General features: G+C 35.1%; 3 protein-coding genes across 3 annotated transcripts; 1 reads left to right on the top strand and 2 right to left on the bottom strand.

Moving 5' to 3' along the window:
* Positions 1–413: 413 nt before the first annotated feature.
* LOC121748240 (isoaspartyl peptidase/L-asparaginase 1) lies at positions 414–3,244 on the top strand. Its single transcript, XM_042142470.1, has 4 exons — positions 414–643; positions 1,095–1,328; positions 1,809–1,895; positions 2,549–3,244. Exons 1-4 carry the CDS (start codon positions 482–484, stop codon positions 3,026–3,028), a joined length of 963 nt encoding a protein of 320 aa, XP_041998404.1. The 5' UTR covers positions 414–481; the 3' UTR covers positions 3,029–3,244.
* Positions 3,245–3,296: 52 nt separating this feature from the next.
* Positions 3,297–4,264, bottom strand: LOC121748242. Its single transcript, XM_042142472.1, has 3 exons — positions 3,962–4,264; positions 3,788–3,873; positions 3,297–3,701 (listed from the first exon to the last, which is right to left on the bottom strand). Exons 1-3 carry the CDS (start codon positions 4,248–4,250, stop codon positions 3,417–3,419), a joined length of 660 nt encoding a protein of 219 aa, XP_041998406.1. The 5' UTR covers positions 4,251–4,264; the 3' UTR covers positions 3,297–3,416.
* Positions 4,265–6,533: 2,269 nt separating this feature from the next.
* LOC121748241 (truncated transcription factor CAULIFLOWER A-like) lies at positions 6,534–12,583 on the bottom strand. Its single transcript, XM_042142471.1, has 8 exons — positions 12,107–12,583; positions 9,274–9,352; positions 8,843–8,907; positions 8,683–8,782; positions 7,932–7,973; positions 7,174–7,215; positions 6,916–7,022; positions 6,534–6,837 (listed from the first exon to the last, which is right to left on the bottom strand). The coding sequence occupies exons 1-8, from the start codon at positions 12,289–12,291 to the stop codon at positions 6,723–6,725; spliced, it is 735 nt and encodes a 244-aa protein (XP_041998405.1). The 5' UTR covers positions 12,292–12,583; the 3' UTR covers positions 6,534–6,722.
* Between the last annotated feature and the right edge of the window lie 2,021 nt (positions 12,584–14,604).

The following is a 14,604-nucleotide window of genomic DNA, read 5'->3' on the forward strand; positions in this document are numbered from 1 at the left end:
TTTTTTTAATTAATGTACTTTTTAAATTTTATTAATATTAGTGAATTTTCTCGTTTTTGTGGCGTAAATTTAATTCTGTATATTGTGTGATTGTTAATTATTTCATTTTGTATATATTTGTTAATAGTGATTTGGATAGTATTATTAATGTTTCCCGTATATGTCTCGTAAATTAAATTCCGTATATTGTGTGATTGTTAATTATGTCATTTTATATAATTGTTATTAGTGATGTGGCTATTGATGTGACTGGGCTATTTATGATGTGGCTAGGCTATGGCTGAGCTATTTATGATGTGGCAGGAGGATTTTTAGTGCTGATGATGTGGCAGTGGCTAGGCTATGGCTAAGCTATTGGTGGGTTATTCCTATTGGGATGGCCTGAAAGAAAGCGAAAGAGATGATGTCGCAATCATCGAGATGTCCGTCCAATAAAAACAAAAAGAAACTAACAGCTCCCACTGATCACGGATACTAGTAGATGGGTTGGGCTATAGCACTGCACGGCGGCGCCGGTGATATCCCTCGCTCGCTGCCACCGGAGCGCCGTCAGCCCCGAGAAGCAGCCCTCCGCCACTCTCTGCAAGTCGGCGTCGCCGCTATCAAAGCTGGTCGATCACCACTCGATGTCGTCGAACTCGTCGTGCGTATTTAAATTCATCTCTTTTTACTATTCTTCCCGATCTCGCTTGCCTAGATTCACTTGCTTTCTTATGCTAATCTGTGATTAGAAATATGTTTATTGAGAATGTGAGACTATTCGTAGCTGGATCCAAGTATGCAGTTTTCACTTACAAATGTGTTGCGCATAATTTTGTTTACTATTCATAAATCCATCTGATTAGGAGTCCAATTTGTAGCACTAGTGTATTGAGCTTCAATCTAGCACCGTGAAAATAAGGGGAATTTGAATGTTGTTTGATCCATGGCTGGCTGCAGCGCTGTGATTCTTTTCACCTCTTTTATTTCTAATTGTGTAGAAAAGTTGGAAAAATTGTCCTGTAATTTAAAATACTAGTAACACTGAAAAGTTAGAAAAAATTATTCATGTTACTTTATTTCAAGTAATAATGCAGCAGGGGTGGATTGTGCAGGTCCGCGAATTGGAAGACCATCCGCACTTTAATGCTGGGAGAGGGTCTGTCTTGACAAGCGGTGGAACAGTGGAAATGGAGGCTTGTATCATGGATGGGAATACGAAGCGTTGTGGAGCTGTTTCTGGGCTTACCACGGTCAAAAATGCAATCTCACTAGCAAGACTAGTTATGGAGAAAACTCCTCATATATATCTTGGATTTGATGGGGCCGAGGCTTTTGCAAGGGATCAAGTATGATATACGCTGCTGTTGCTACATTGTTTTTCTGAGGGATTCTTTTTTTTTTTCTGATATGAAACTTCTGTGACACTTCATGCTAGTTTCTGTTATGATTTTGTTGAGGTATGCATATTTACTTTTTAATTTTGAACCTACACTAGGCTTGTCAGTCCAATTGTCAATATTCTCTGGTCTATTCCGTGATTGATCCATGTTTCATGTTCCGTCAATTCACTATGAAATTCTTGCTTTACCACCGAGTCTACGATCTGTTATGTCTTGTGCTTTTTCTCAAGTGGTTACTTTCAACACTCTCTGCTCTGTGTATGAGTTTTACTAGCAAATAAGCCTGAAAGTAAACCAGTTGACTAGGTATTTTGAATAATGTCATCTACCTAAGTAGTTTATAATTGGAAACTTATGATTTGCCTGCTAACTTCAATCATACATGTCTGATTTTTTTTGTGTGTGTGTGTCTGTATGTGTGTGCAGGGCGTGGAAACTATAGAGTCTAGCCATTTTATAACTCCAGAAAACATTGAAAGACTGAAACAAGCAAAAGAAGCTAATCGAGTTCAGGTATGCTTCTTTCTTGATTTCTCTCATTTTGACTTCTTCACCATCATTCCCTCCCCGTCTGCATCATCCTATAAAGTTGAGCACAAGCATATGATTGCGTTTGAACTGTATTAGCTTTTGACAGTCTATCTTCTCTCCTTGGATGGTCGCCTCTGATTCGTTTTAGATCCAACTTTCTTAATATTGTAGATATGCCCAACTCACATGGTACTATGTTTTTATTGTAAGATTGGCCAAATTTTAGAACATTCAACCGAGAAGGTAAGAACTAGCTGCTATGATATGGAAAATGTCTAAGCCTCAATCTACTTTTACGTATAGATTATTACATTCTTTAGATACATTGCATTCGAAAATGTTTCAGACTAGCTAGTAACTACAATGGATGCCACAGTGATTTGTGTCATGACTTTTGCTTGTCATTTTTATTCCAAGTTGAATGGCACAAATTTGAAATCTCTACATGATTTGGTCATTCAACACTTAGGTTCAAAATGGGTGGCTATTGTTGAATCAACTCCGTCGTTACTTGCTCGATTATGATGTATAATTATAATCAAATATTGCAGTTTTATTCAATGCTACTGCATTATATGAAACAATCACTGTTACTGAACTGGATGATATGCTTCTAAAACGCTCCCTTTTTCCAGATCGATTATACAGAACCGCTAACCAAAGTTGAAGAAGCACCGCCTTCTAACGGAGACAGTCAGCTTGGGACAGTTGGGTGCGTGGCTGTGGACGGGAAGGGCAACCTAGCTACTGCTACATCAACTGGAGGACTAGTGAACAAGATGGTGGGGAGGATTGGCGACACGCCAATCATTGGTGCAGGAACTTACGCCAACAAGCTGTGCGCTGTCTCTGCTACTGGCAAGGGTGAGGCCATCATCCAAGCCACAGTTGGCAGGGACGTCGCTGCTCTTATGGAGTACAAGGGGCTGTCTCTCAAAGAGGCAGCGAAATATGTGATTGAAGAGTGTGCACCCAGCCGTACAGCAGGTCTGGTCGCGGTGTCTGCAACAGGAGATGTCGCGATGCCGTTCAATACGGTAGGCATGTTCAGAGCCTGCGCTACTGAAGATGGTTATACTGAGGTGGCAATATGGGATGATGAGACATGCGGTTGAGGTTCTGATCTCGAATGTTATTGTTTGTGTTGTTATTACCTTGTTGCTTAGTGTATTCAACTTGCCCTGCGAATTGTAATCCCTATTTCTGCTCTGCCCAAAAAAAATGAAATTTGGTCATCGAGAATATGCTGTTGTTTGATCTATATGTCCAAATATATGCACTTTTGGTATATGGTGTGTATAAAATTTTGAGCGTTGTTTGAATTTTAAAAATATGCTTTCATTTTCATCCAGCAGTTTTCTGATGGAATAGGAGACTACTGAGAAATGAAATAAGTTGTCATTCTGTTTTATACAACTGATTGTATTTGAAATTTAAAGCTCTTTGCTTCTCTGCAGTACTCTTGTATTTTGTGGAAGCTCCAAATATGAATGTAGTGATATCCTAGGCCAGAAGCCAAAAGTTCTTGTGGCGTTTGGTAGTGATCAAATATCCTCCATATTTCCTATGTTTCCTTCTAACTGCGATCGTCATACAATTGGCATTCTGGATGCAGTAGTCCACGAACCTGTTCCCGTTTCTCTTGTTTGCCCAAATCATCTGTAGTCGCCTTAGAAATGACTGCTTTCGTTGTCCAAGAACTAGTAACGAGACCCTTGCTCGTTTTGCCTCTTCAACAATGGTTGCACCCTTGTCCTTCCCTTCTCGGACTGCCATCTCCACATGCACCTGTTTCCTCGTAAAACGAAAGAAGCTTATGGTGATTGGTAAATGCCTCAGAATCTGAGATATTTTTGGTTCAACTTTCTGCTCACCTCTGGTCTTTTCTGTTGACACATATTTTTGCTGGTGTTCATAAGATCATATGCCGTTTGATCAATCTCCCAGTTCGTATTCCCATCTGAAAACACGGGAACATCCATTGCTCGGTTAAAAACTGTTTTAAGGTGCATATACGATAACATCGGTTCAGTTTGAGGAAAAGTTACCCTTTCTGGCGACATGCAACAGAACAATGGTGTCGTGGCTCTGCACCGTGTGGGACAGTGCCCACTCGAGCGCCACTCTAGTTTCGGGGCTGGAATCGACCACAATCATCACTCTGTTCCCGGATTCAGATTCAGGCACGCAGCTCTCGATGCTGAACTCACGGACCCCATCTGACTTATCTTGTGGTTCGATGAAACTTGCAGTTTTCTTGTAGTGCTGGGAGGGTGAGCGGACCCGAACACGGGCACGGATGCGTGTCGCAGCACGACTCATGCAGAAGCCAGGCATCTCTTAACTCAACTGTTCTGTTCTGCTCAAACTTGTGTGTGGGGAACTGTGGGCATTAGTCTTATATACACACACATTGTTGACTTAATTAATTAATAGTAATGTGGTGCGATCTGAAACATCATGGTGAACATATTCTTGAACCAGCTGTGTGGTGTGTTCATTTTTTCCACGGTGGGGCTATGCTTATGCAACGTGCCTACCTTGAAGCAGAACGACCCATTTTAGACTGGTTGTTGGAATTTAAGTTTATTACAGAAAAAAGACATAAAAACCACCACCAAATTGATGTTACGTTTCTTATCTTTGTTGAAAATAGTAGTATGTGATTGGTGACTCTGTTTTACAAATATGGTTGACGTTAAACTTCTCAAATGTGTACTACTCGTATTTATTTCAACTTCACCTTGTTTAGCATTAATAGGGGCTCTATTATATTCTGTTTTTGTGCCTTTAGGAAACTGCAAATTAATCATTTGTTTTTTCAAGTAATCGATGAGCTTAGTCTTAATTTTAAGTATAAGACAAAAAATGAAGGGAATAAAATAATAACACCGCCAACAACCGAAAGATCCTCAGACTAGATTTAGATTACAAACGTGACTACAACTCTCAATTTTCTGAGTGTTTCTTAAAAATTGATTATAAAATGGATAATGTTTTAATTTGTTAGGAAATAAATGGAATGGATAATGTAACGTTGTACCTAGTTGCTGGTACATTTTCAATTATGAATCTATGACGAAACACAATGCTATAAATCTTGAAAATTTAAAATAACTTTTACATAACATCGCGTGACATAGGATGCGGTTATACTATTAATCTAGTGAAGTATAATTTTTCTAAAATTATGATAATATGATGAAATTAGTGGTATTATAAAGTAGTAGTGCGTTAAATCATAAGCAGTTCACATTATTTTATGGAGTATCTATTTTTCTACAAATCCGTGTTCATGGTTGACTATATGGTAGCAATGTAGAGCGACCTAATTAATTGTAGGGTAGAGTAGATGACTAGACGTGCACATATATAGTCATCGCTCATTTAATATTTATTTTGTCTTAATCTAATTTTGGCTCTTTGGTAGGCATATAATTGTTGACAAAATAGGAGTTGATTGGTTGCACATCCTATTTTTTTATTTAATGGGCAGAATTTCTATTCATTTTTTCTAGAATCCAACATTAGATCTAGACATTAATTGTATCCTACTACGGCTTCATACATATTGAAAAGAATTAGAGATTTTGTTTTGAATAGAAGATTATTCATTTCATGTATTATAAGTATTTCCATTAAATTGTTCCACTGTTAAGCATGTATAGATTTCATCATATTCAATTACTTATAATATTTTAAGAGACTATATGGCACCAATGTTGAGCGATCTAAATAATTTTGTTTTAATATTTTTCTTATACGATTTTTCCCTAGATTTATTAAATATATATGGGTGAATTCGTATTGATCAATAGTCAATACACAAAGACCTTTCGTAATTGTTTTTTTTCTTAACAAAGTTAGATTGAACAAAATTTCCTTATTTGAAAAATAAACACACTTCATGTCCGAAAATGAGGCGGCACAACAGTCGGGGGAATTTAAGCTTTCAGTGCGATTGATAGAGAATGAGAAATGCTAACCAAGATTGGAAAAAAAAAGAAGAAAGAATAGAGAGATGAAAAAAAATATAGTCAGTAGGAATTTGATCGCAACTAATTTAGGGGTGTTTATGACCGGCAAAATAGACTATAGTATTTTGCTGAAAATTAAGTTTTTGAACCCCATAAATACGTTCCCACCAAAATCAAGAGAAACCCAATTTTTTGAGTCTCTAAGAAAATAACTAGTCTTATAATTTTATTATCCAATTCACTCAATTTCGGAATTGTTTACGGAAGAATTCTCAGTCAGTCCGAAGAAATATAGGCTATTGAATTTTCATCCCGACCTCATCAAACTTGTTTGAACTTTTTAATAAGACATTTGTTAAAGACTTGTATTCTTTTATCATTAACTAAATTTTAATATCTATTGCAATATACTAGTACGGGGCAATATACACTACAAAATGCTATAGTATCTCCAATTCTCCATTCTACCAGTAATGAAGAGCAGACCCAGCGAGTTTAACAACGATATCTTCGCCAATTCACTAAGAGGTTGTTCGGTTTTAAAGATTGTATCTCAGTAGTATAATTATGTGATGTGTGTTTGGTTCATGAGATTGAATCACACGATTCAATCCTAGATAGATAACATTGGTTCCATTAATACTAGCACATAATAAAAAGTTGTAATTAATCAATCACTACACGCATATTACTAGTATATTGTTTTGACGAATTCCATAGAGATTTGTTTTTCGTCATGACATAAAACCCCAATTCTTTTTTTTTGGTTACATTTGGATTCGTTTTAAATCTATGTAGCATCTTATACATACACAAAATATGATGGATTCGTTCATGAGTGTAGCATCCACGTCGGCATTACCGGATTCGAAAATTGATTTTGGTGTTGTGTTACTGCTGCTGCTGCTGCTGCTGCACCTTCTTTTTCAACTCGATACATCTCATTGCTGTGTATGCAATCAACATTACCATCATATTTTGACCAACTCTATTTATTCACATTTTTACAAATATTTATTGAATACCTGTTGTTGAAGGATCCCATTCCCATATTATCATAACCAGAAGAGTTCAAGTTATGGTTTTGTTGTTGCTCCATTGCCGCCGCCGCCTCTTTCTCTCTCTCCTTTATCTGCATATACATATATAAATCAAAATGCATAAACTTTCCCTACATACGGCTGCATTTCGTTATTTAGATTTTGGTCAGGGAATGTCGGAATAATCAATTAAGCTTTGATGTTTTAGTGTTTTTAGTCTCTAATATGAGTATTAATTGTTACCTTCTTTGCTAGAAAGTTGTTTTGCTCCTGCAGTGCCTTATCCTGCAGCAACATGCGTTTCCATTACAGAATCATATAAACTCTACAAACTAGCTTACAGTGTAAGAGTGGGGGTGGGATAGCTAATCGTGAGACACGAATTGTAATCTTAGGCCCTATTCAGTTTGAACGATTATATCCCATGATTAAATATATACTCCGTATTTGGTTTATATGAGTCATATGTGAACAATCGAACAACACCTTAGTATTATGAAGACAAACTGAAATATATTCGGAGATAAAGAGCAACAGAACAAAAGATAAAAATAAGCATGACATCTAGTTGTGAGTAATGGTGGGAACCGAACGGGCCATAAAGAATAATGGTATGCCAAATTTGCTACCTAATTCACAATCAGGCATATACTGTATTTTAATTTGTTTTACTCTTCAAAGCATGCAACACGGACTATATATCTCTCCAGTCATACACATTTTATTTAAAAATCACGACATATGTATATCCTTTAATTATATCATAACTGAAACAAAATATCAAGTCATTTTAAATTCAGTAGATAACTATACGTCAATAGTAGTACTTCACTTAAAAGCAAAAAAAAACACTCCTTAAAAAGCAAAAGATTATGATAATTTCTCCTCAATATAGGAACGCTTTATTTTTGTGTACTTAATTATGTTTTTAAAAAAAATTAAACGCTAGTAATAGCCTCTCAATTTTTTTTAGTGAATACAGGAAGGTTTAGGTGTCTAACCTTTTTCTGGAGCTCTGAAATGGACTCATTCATGAGTTGGTTCTGCAGTAAAGACATGGAATTAAAACATGATGATGAATAAATTATAACAAAATGTGCAATAAATTAAACTATTTAGTCTCTCTCTACTCAAATTCTCTATAATACGGTATTATATAGTACTTTACAATAACTCTTCAAGCCGATCGATTTTCGTTCACCATCTCTTAATTATTAATGAGATATGTTTCCATCATAAGATTTAATGACATGCTTGTTTCTATGAATGAAATAACAAAACATTGTTTTCTACATTAATTTGCAATAACACATACGTATTTGTTTTATCCTAAATATGCCAAAAAAGTGAATAATCTAATAAAGAATTGTAAAATATACTTGCTGCGTAAAAACAACAGAATTTGTATCTTAATGAGAAAATAAGTTTTTTTCCTGACTTACTTCCAAAACCAATCTTCACATAAACACATCTTTGTGAAGATACAACCCTTACCTCATAAATACTGTTCTTCATATTAGATGTTAAAAGTATTAGTTCTTCATTCCAATGGGATATTACAAGCTGCTCTCTTTCATTTTTTTTCATCTTAATAAAAGAAAAACCACCCCAAGGTTCCACAGTGATACCCTAGAGGCAAAATTTACATTATCTAGTTTCTGTCTCATGATTTGAATATAATTGCCAAGATTAGTATTATTTATGTGGAGGGTTTTAGCCTAGATGATGATACTAATAAAGAAGAAAAATTACCTTGCGCCTGCGAATGTGTTTAAGAGAGTCATCAAGTTGATGTTCCAAGTTTTGCAGCTCTTTCATGCTTAGAGTATCCAGATCTTCTCCCATATAATGCCTGCAAAGAAATCAATATTACTACAATAAAATTGTAATAGTTAAAAATACTATAGCTCACCTCTGGTTTCTCTGCAAAACCTCCATTCTTGCCTTAAGCTTAGCATGCTCCAAAGTCCAGCTTGCCTATCAATTAATACAGGTATGTACTTGCCATTAATTTCATCCTATTCTCATAACAGTGTTGTATAGTATACAATTATTTTATGGAGTATAAAAATCAAGTAACTAAATGAACGCAAAATATAATAATTATTTATAAATAGGTACCGCCGTACCGGGAAATGAAAAATGACCTAGCAATATTTTTCTTATAACGCTATCTTAGAGAAAGGTCTAATGTTCAATTTCAAAAAAAAATGTTATCTTACAGAAAACTTAATTCATGTCTTAAGAAAATGTATGGCATTTCTGTACAATATATATACCTATATATATATATATAAACGTTAGAAGAAATTAATGCTGTAGAAATTAATTAATCTTTCATACCGGTGAATCAGGGTCTGGCTCTTTTAGCTGCCTTTCAGCATATGAATATCTTTCATACCGTTCAAGGATCCTTTCCATGCTGCAAGTAATTAAATGAAACAAGTGTTCAAATTTTTGGTAGTTATTATAAATTTTAAAATGTTCTGAAATTGTTGCACAAAAAATTCACCGAAAAATAATTAAAGTCGATCTCTTTTGATTAGATAATGAAAGTGAAAAACTTTTGATGGAAAGACATCAACAATATAGTGCATTTGTCCTTTAAAAACAGAAGCTTATGAACTAACATAAGTTTTAATGCACAATTTGTTAAGTAAGAGAGATAGAAGGAAATTGGAGAATGGTTTCTAATGCAATAGAGAGAAAAAAGTTTCCTAAGATCAAGGTTTTCAATTTTAAAGGACATGCCAAAATGTAAATAATTGCTATTTTAAAGAATGGATGTAATGTTTACCGAAGCAACCTGTTTACCGAAGCAACCGATTTTTTTCGCTATGACATGATTGCTAACGAATCAAAATTCATGATACTTCTAACATGTGTTTTAAAACCGGACCGGACCGGCCGGTTCGACCGGTTCAACCGCGAACCGGCAGGCAGTCCGGTCCGGTTAACCCCTAAAAACCACTAGCACATTGAATCGCCGTGAACCGGTGGAACCGGCCGGTCCAACCGTGAACCGAAAACCGGTTTTTCACTTTTTCAAAATATTTTTTTTTGAGATTTGTTGTTGCTAGGACTTGAACACATGACCTCATCTCTAAATACCTGCTCCTTTACCACTATACCACATGGGCATTTTGAAATATTATGAATATTAATTATCCTTATACATTAAATCTGAAATTCTTTTTCCATCGAAACTAATAATTCATTTTAATTTTATATTCTTTTAAGAAATTGTTAATTATAATATATTCTTATATTTTAATTATACTTTTACAATCACTAATATTTTACAATATAGGAGTTTATAATTATACATAGAGTTTAATACTAGTTTTTAATATTGTGTATTATAATTTATTATTGTATTTAAACTTAACGTCATTAAATATTCTAATATACTAGTACAAGACTTGTTTTCTATAATAATACTATTAAATGTATAATACTATAATATTTATTTGATAAAACATTTAATTAAATTTTATTATTTACTACTAAATATATATATATATATATATATATATATATATATATAAACAGTATTCCGGTTCAACCAATGGTTCGACCAGTGAAGCGGTTGAACCAGTGAACCAGTAACGACGCCGGTTCGCTTGCCGGTCCGATTTTTAAAACATTGCTTCTAACTAACTTTTAATATTGTAGGATGAATCAAAATTTAATTATACTTATTTCATAATATTTTTAACAATATAACCTTATTTAATATACTAAAATCCAAAAGACAGCAACCATCTGTTTTGGTACAGTTATATTTATTTTATATATTGAAGGATATATTTATATAATTTTAAGATATCTTTTTAAATATTATTCAAGTAAAATTTATAAATATTTCATTATATTTCGATTCCTTACTACAAAATCCAAAAACATATATGTTCTATTAAGAAGTAAATGAATTCGTTTTTAAAACTTTGATTAGAATTTAAAATTTTCAAGTGAATTTTATTGGAGAGACAAAAGATTGATTCTTTATGAAAGAAACGATTGAATTTTTACTCAACTGTAATCAATCTAAACATGGTGTCTTGTTCATGTAGAATTATAATTAAGTTTCTCAAGTATATTAGTATGTTAGTATTACTAAGCTAAGTAAATATGTATAGTGTGATGCCTAGCTTAAAATACTTCGAATGTATGAATATTAGGTTAAGGTTTAGACGAAGCTCACTGTATTAATTGGAGTGTAAATTTACATACAAATACCATTACAAGCTAGCATCGAATTTAACATTGAAATCTAAAAAATTAAGTCATTTGCCAATAGAATTTTAATTAACAAAATATTAAAATTCATGTACTACTAATTTTTTTACCAAAAATAGAGTTTGTTCAAAACCAAAATTTGGATATATTTCACAAATTTATAGGTAATTTATGCATAAAAATAAGATTTTTTTCATATTTTTAAGAAAAATAAATTGTAAATTTTACTTATTTATGATTTGATTTTAATGTAAGTGATGAAATGTGTTAGCTCACTGACAACGGTACTGAAGTTTCTTAAAGTTCAATTTAGTTATATTCGAATAAATTAAACTGTCCATTAAATTGGTTTTGTTGACTTCAAATTTTACATTAGTATTCATCCATCCCGCTTGGAATAATCATTTACGTGATCAAATGTATACTTATACTAGTAATATGGATAGATATGATTTTCATGTTTGGTTAAGTAGTGGGTATTGCTTAATAAAATACTTGGAAGATAGTATGGAGTAGTACTTAATAGTACTAATATAAATAGTGAAGGCAAAAAAGCACAAGGAGAGTTTTGCATGAAATTGCAGTCTGCTTAACACCAATCAGAAACTGCAAAAGTAAGCAATATTTGTCATTGGCTCATATAGTTACACATACAAATCTTACTCTGAATTCCTCCAAATTAAGCAAAATACAAAGAATTGGGTCTTATTATAATTTTGAAAATCATAGAAAGCCACAAAAGAAAGACAGTTTGACTGATATGATCATATCACTCCGTCTTTCACTACAGAAATCTTTTCAGAAATGTATGACTAAAGAGAAAGGATTAAAAAAACACCCAAACTTTAACAATTGAAAACCCCAAAATTTTAAAAAAAAATCATAAAACAGAAGAATTAAACCTAGTGGTAAAAAAAATAGTAGTTAAATTGCATACCATGAATCAGTAGCATATTCGAAGAGTTTTCCCTTGGTAGAGAAGACGATCAAGCCTACATCGGCGTCGCAGAGGACAGAGATCTCATTTGCCTTTTTGAGAAGTCCCGATCTCCGCTTCGAGAAGGTCACCTGTCGATTAATTTTGTTCTCTATTCTCTTCAGTTGCACTCTCCCTCTCCCCATTACTACTCTCTCTCTCTCTCTCTCTCTCTCTGTATATGTATATGTCGACCTATTTATGGAGTATATATATACAGAAGAAGAAGAAGAAGATGATGATGATGATGATGAGGAGTTGCTCTCGTTTTTACCGTTTCTATATACATGCTCTGTCGCACTCCCCACCACTCAGATTTTTTTTCCCTCACCCATTATAGTAAAAAAGAGACACACAAATATACAAAAAATTAAACACTAAATATCGGAATGGAATTGTATGTTGGTGTGTGTGTGTGTATAGTATAGATGCGTGGGCGTGATGTGTTTGGAATCAATATATCGCTACTGTGTGGGAGAAGAAAACACTCTTCCCAACTGGTTTTGCAAAACCGGAGGTGGTTTTGGGGGAAATGGTTGTCAACATCTCATTGGTCGCGTATCCTCTACGTGTCGATCTCTTATTCCTTGACACCCTCTCGCCCTCCTATACGCTGCCACGTCATCGGTTTACTTAGTGGTGTTGTTTTCAATTTTCAATTTACTCTAATTAATGTTTACTTTTTGAGTAAATAGTCAAATCTGTCATTATTTTTGCAAATTTATTTCGAAATGGATAATTAATTTTTCAAGGAAAAGGCATTTGTGAGGAGAGAGGATGGGACTGCTTCAAGAATTGCCTCAAATGGCTTTAGGGCATCACAATAAGAATAGTCCGGCCATAGTACAGCCACAAACTCCTACTGCCACATTATCAGCACTAAAAATCCTCCTGTCATATCATCAGGACAAGTAAATAGCCTAGCAATAGTCTAGCCACATCACTCAAAATTATATAAAATAAATAATTGACAATCACACAAAATACAGAATTAAATTTACAACATAGATACGGGAAAATTCAATAATATTATTTAAATTAAAAAAAGTACATTAATTAAAAAAATACACTTCATTAAAATTAAAATAACATTACAACATCCTCATTAATGAGTTTGTCCCACATCGAAAGTGGAACATAAAACATTCAAGGATGTCTCTATAAAAGAGAAACAACCAAAAATGAGTTTCATAAAAAAACATTAAATAAAAAAAATTAAAATTTCCGCTCGCCGATCGAGAGCCTGCAATAGCGGCCAGCCGATCGGCGAGCGCTCGGGAATCGGCGTGCGCTCGCCGTTTTTCTCGCCGATTTGGCCCTCGCCGGCTGTAATAGTTCGGCGAGCCGGTGCGCTCGCCGCTATTGGAGATGCTCTTACCACCAAGAATAATTTATGGCTAGAAACTGTGAAATATTTGTGTTATACTGTATAGATTTTGTGCGGAATTAATCAAACCAAGAATCAGCTCTCACTGACAATATTATGTGAAAGTAAAATTAATGGAGTATTACACTATTCCTAAACTACAACAATTTCTCTCTAGTCCTTTAAGTAAAATCAAACTAAATTAATTTATTATCGAACTCAAGCTTCCTCTAGTCCTCACTCTTTTTCTCAAATTTTCTCCAATTGACTGATTACATCTGTTACATAAAAGACCTTTTAAAATTATGTAGTAAAAAATAAAACTTAAAATTTTTATACTACTTATTGTTTGTAGCAGTTTGAAGACAATAGAAGTGTTATTCTTATTTAGATACTCCCTCGACGGAGGGAGTATTTCATTATAAGTTAAAGAAAGAGTATACGTTAACAACTGTGCTAAGTTTTTTGGAAATCAAACTTACTTAAGAGCATCTCCAGTGACGGCCTTCCGGTAGGACGTCCGGTCGGACACGCGGAAGGGCTATCGGGACGTCCGCCGTTGGGGGGTCGAAGGTCGGATACGGACGTCCCGTGAGGACGTCGGGTGTCCTCGGACGTCCCGGCGACGGGCGGGCGGACGTCCGCCACTGTGGCGAGGGTCGGACGTCCGATATATATATATTTTTTTTAATTCTATATATACGGCTCGTTGAACTTCATTTCATTTGCACCACTTGTGTTAACAAGTTTCTCCCTTCTTTTACTACAAATTTCATTTCTACCTAATGGAGAACGATAGGAACTCCCTATGTCGAAGCGGGTCGTTCGAGGTCGAATCGGAGGCCCCTGCTCCTGCGGAAGATATCGACCGCCTCGCCCGCGCGCAAATCACCCAAAGCTTGATCCGGACCATGCATAGGTGGCATGGCACGACCGATGTGACGTACAAGAGGATGTTGAAGAATGTCATCGATGGATGATGGCGCCGAGATAAGCGGAGGGGACGACGGGCCCGGCGCGGGCGACGGGGGCGGCACTGGTAGCGGAGGCGGCACGAGCGACGAGGACAGCGCGGAGTGAGCCGGGGATGTTG

This window comes from Salvia splendens, chromosome 9, assembly GCF_004379255.2.
Source record: "Salvia splendens isolate huo1 chromosome 9, SspV2, whole genome shotgun sequence".
Classification (NCBI taxonomy): domain Eukaryota; kingdom Viridiplantae; phylum Streptophyta; class Magnoliopsida; order Lamiales; family Lamiaceae; genus Salvia; species Salvia splendens.

Bases quoted from the DNA above. Each gene is read 5' to 3' on its own strand.
- LOC121748240 (XM_042142470.1), top strand. From the start codon at position 482: ATGGGTTGGGCTATAGCACTGCACGGCGGCGCCGGTGATATCCCTCGC. The intron at 644-1,094 runs GTGCGTATTTAA...TGGATTGTGCAG, and splicing joins TCGATGTCGTCGAACTCGTC to GTCCGCGAATTGGAAGACCA. The intron at 1,896-2,548 runs GTATGCTTCTTT...CCCTTTTTCCAG, and splicing joins AAGAAGCTAATCGAGTTCAG to ATCGATTATACAGAACCGCT.
- LOC121748242 (XM_042142472.1), bottom strand. From the start codon at position 4,250: ATGCCTGGCTTCTGCATGAGTCGTGCTGCGACACGCATCCGTGCCCGT. The intron at 3,874-3,961 runs GTAACTTTTCCT...CCGTGTTTTCAG, and splicing joins GTTGCATGTCGCCAGAAAGG to ATGGGAATACGAACTGGGAG. The intron at 3,702-3,787 runs GTGAGCAGAAAG...ACGAGGAAACAG, and splicing joins GTCAACAGAAAAGACCAGAG to GTGCATGTGGAGATGGCAGT.
- LOC121748241 (XM_042142471.1), bottom strand. From the start codon at position 12,291: ATGGGGAGAGGGAGAGTGCAACTGAAGAGAATAGAGAACAAAATTAAT. The intron at 9,353-12,106 runs GTATGCAATTTA...AATTACTTGCAG, and splicing joins GAATATGCTACTGATTCATG to CATGGAAAGGATCCTTGAAC. The intron at 8,908-9,273 runs GTATGAAAGATT...ATTAATTGATAG, and splicing joins AGCCAGACCCTGATTCACCG to GCAAGCTGGACTTTGGAGCA.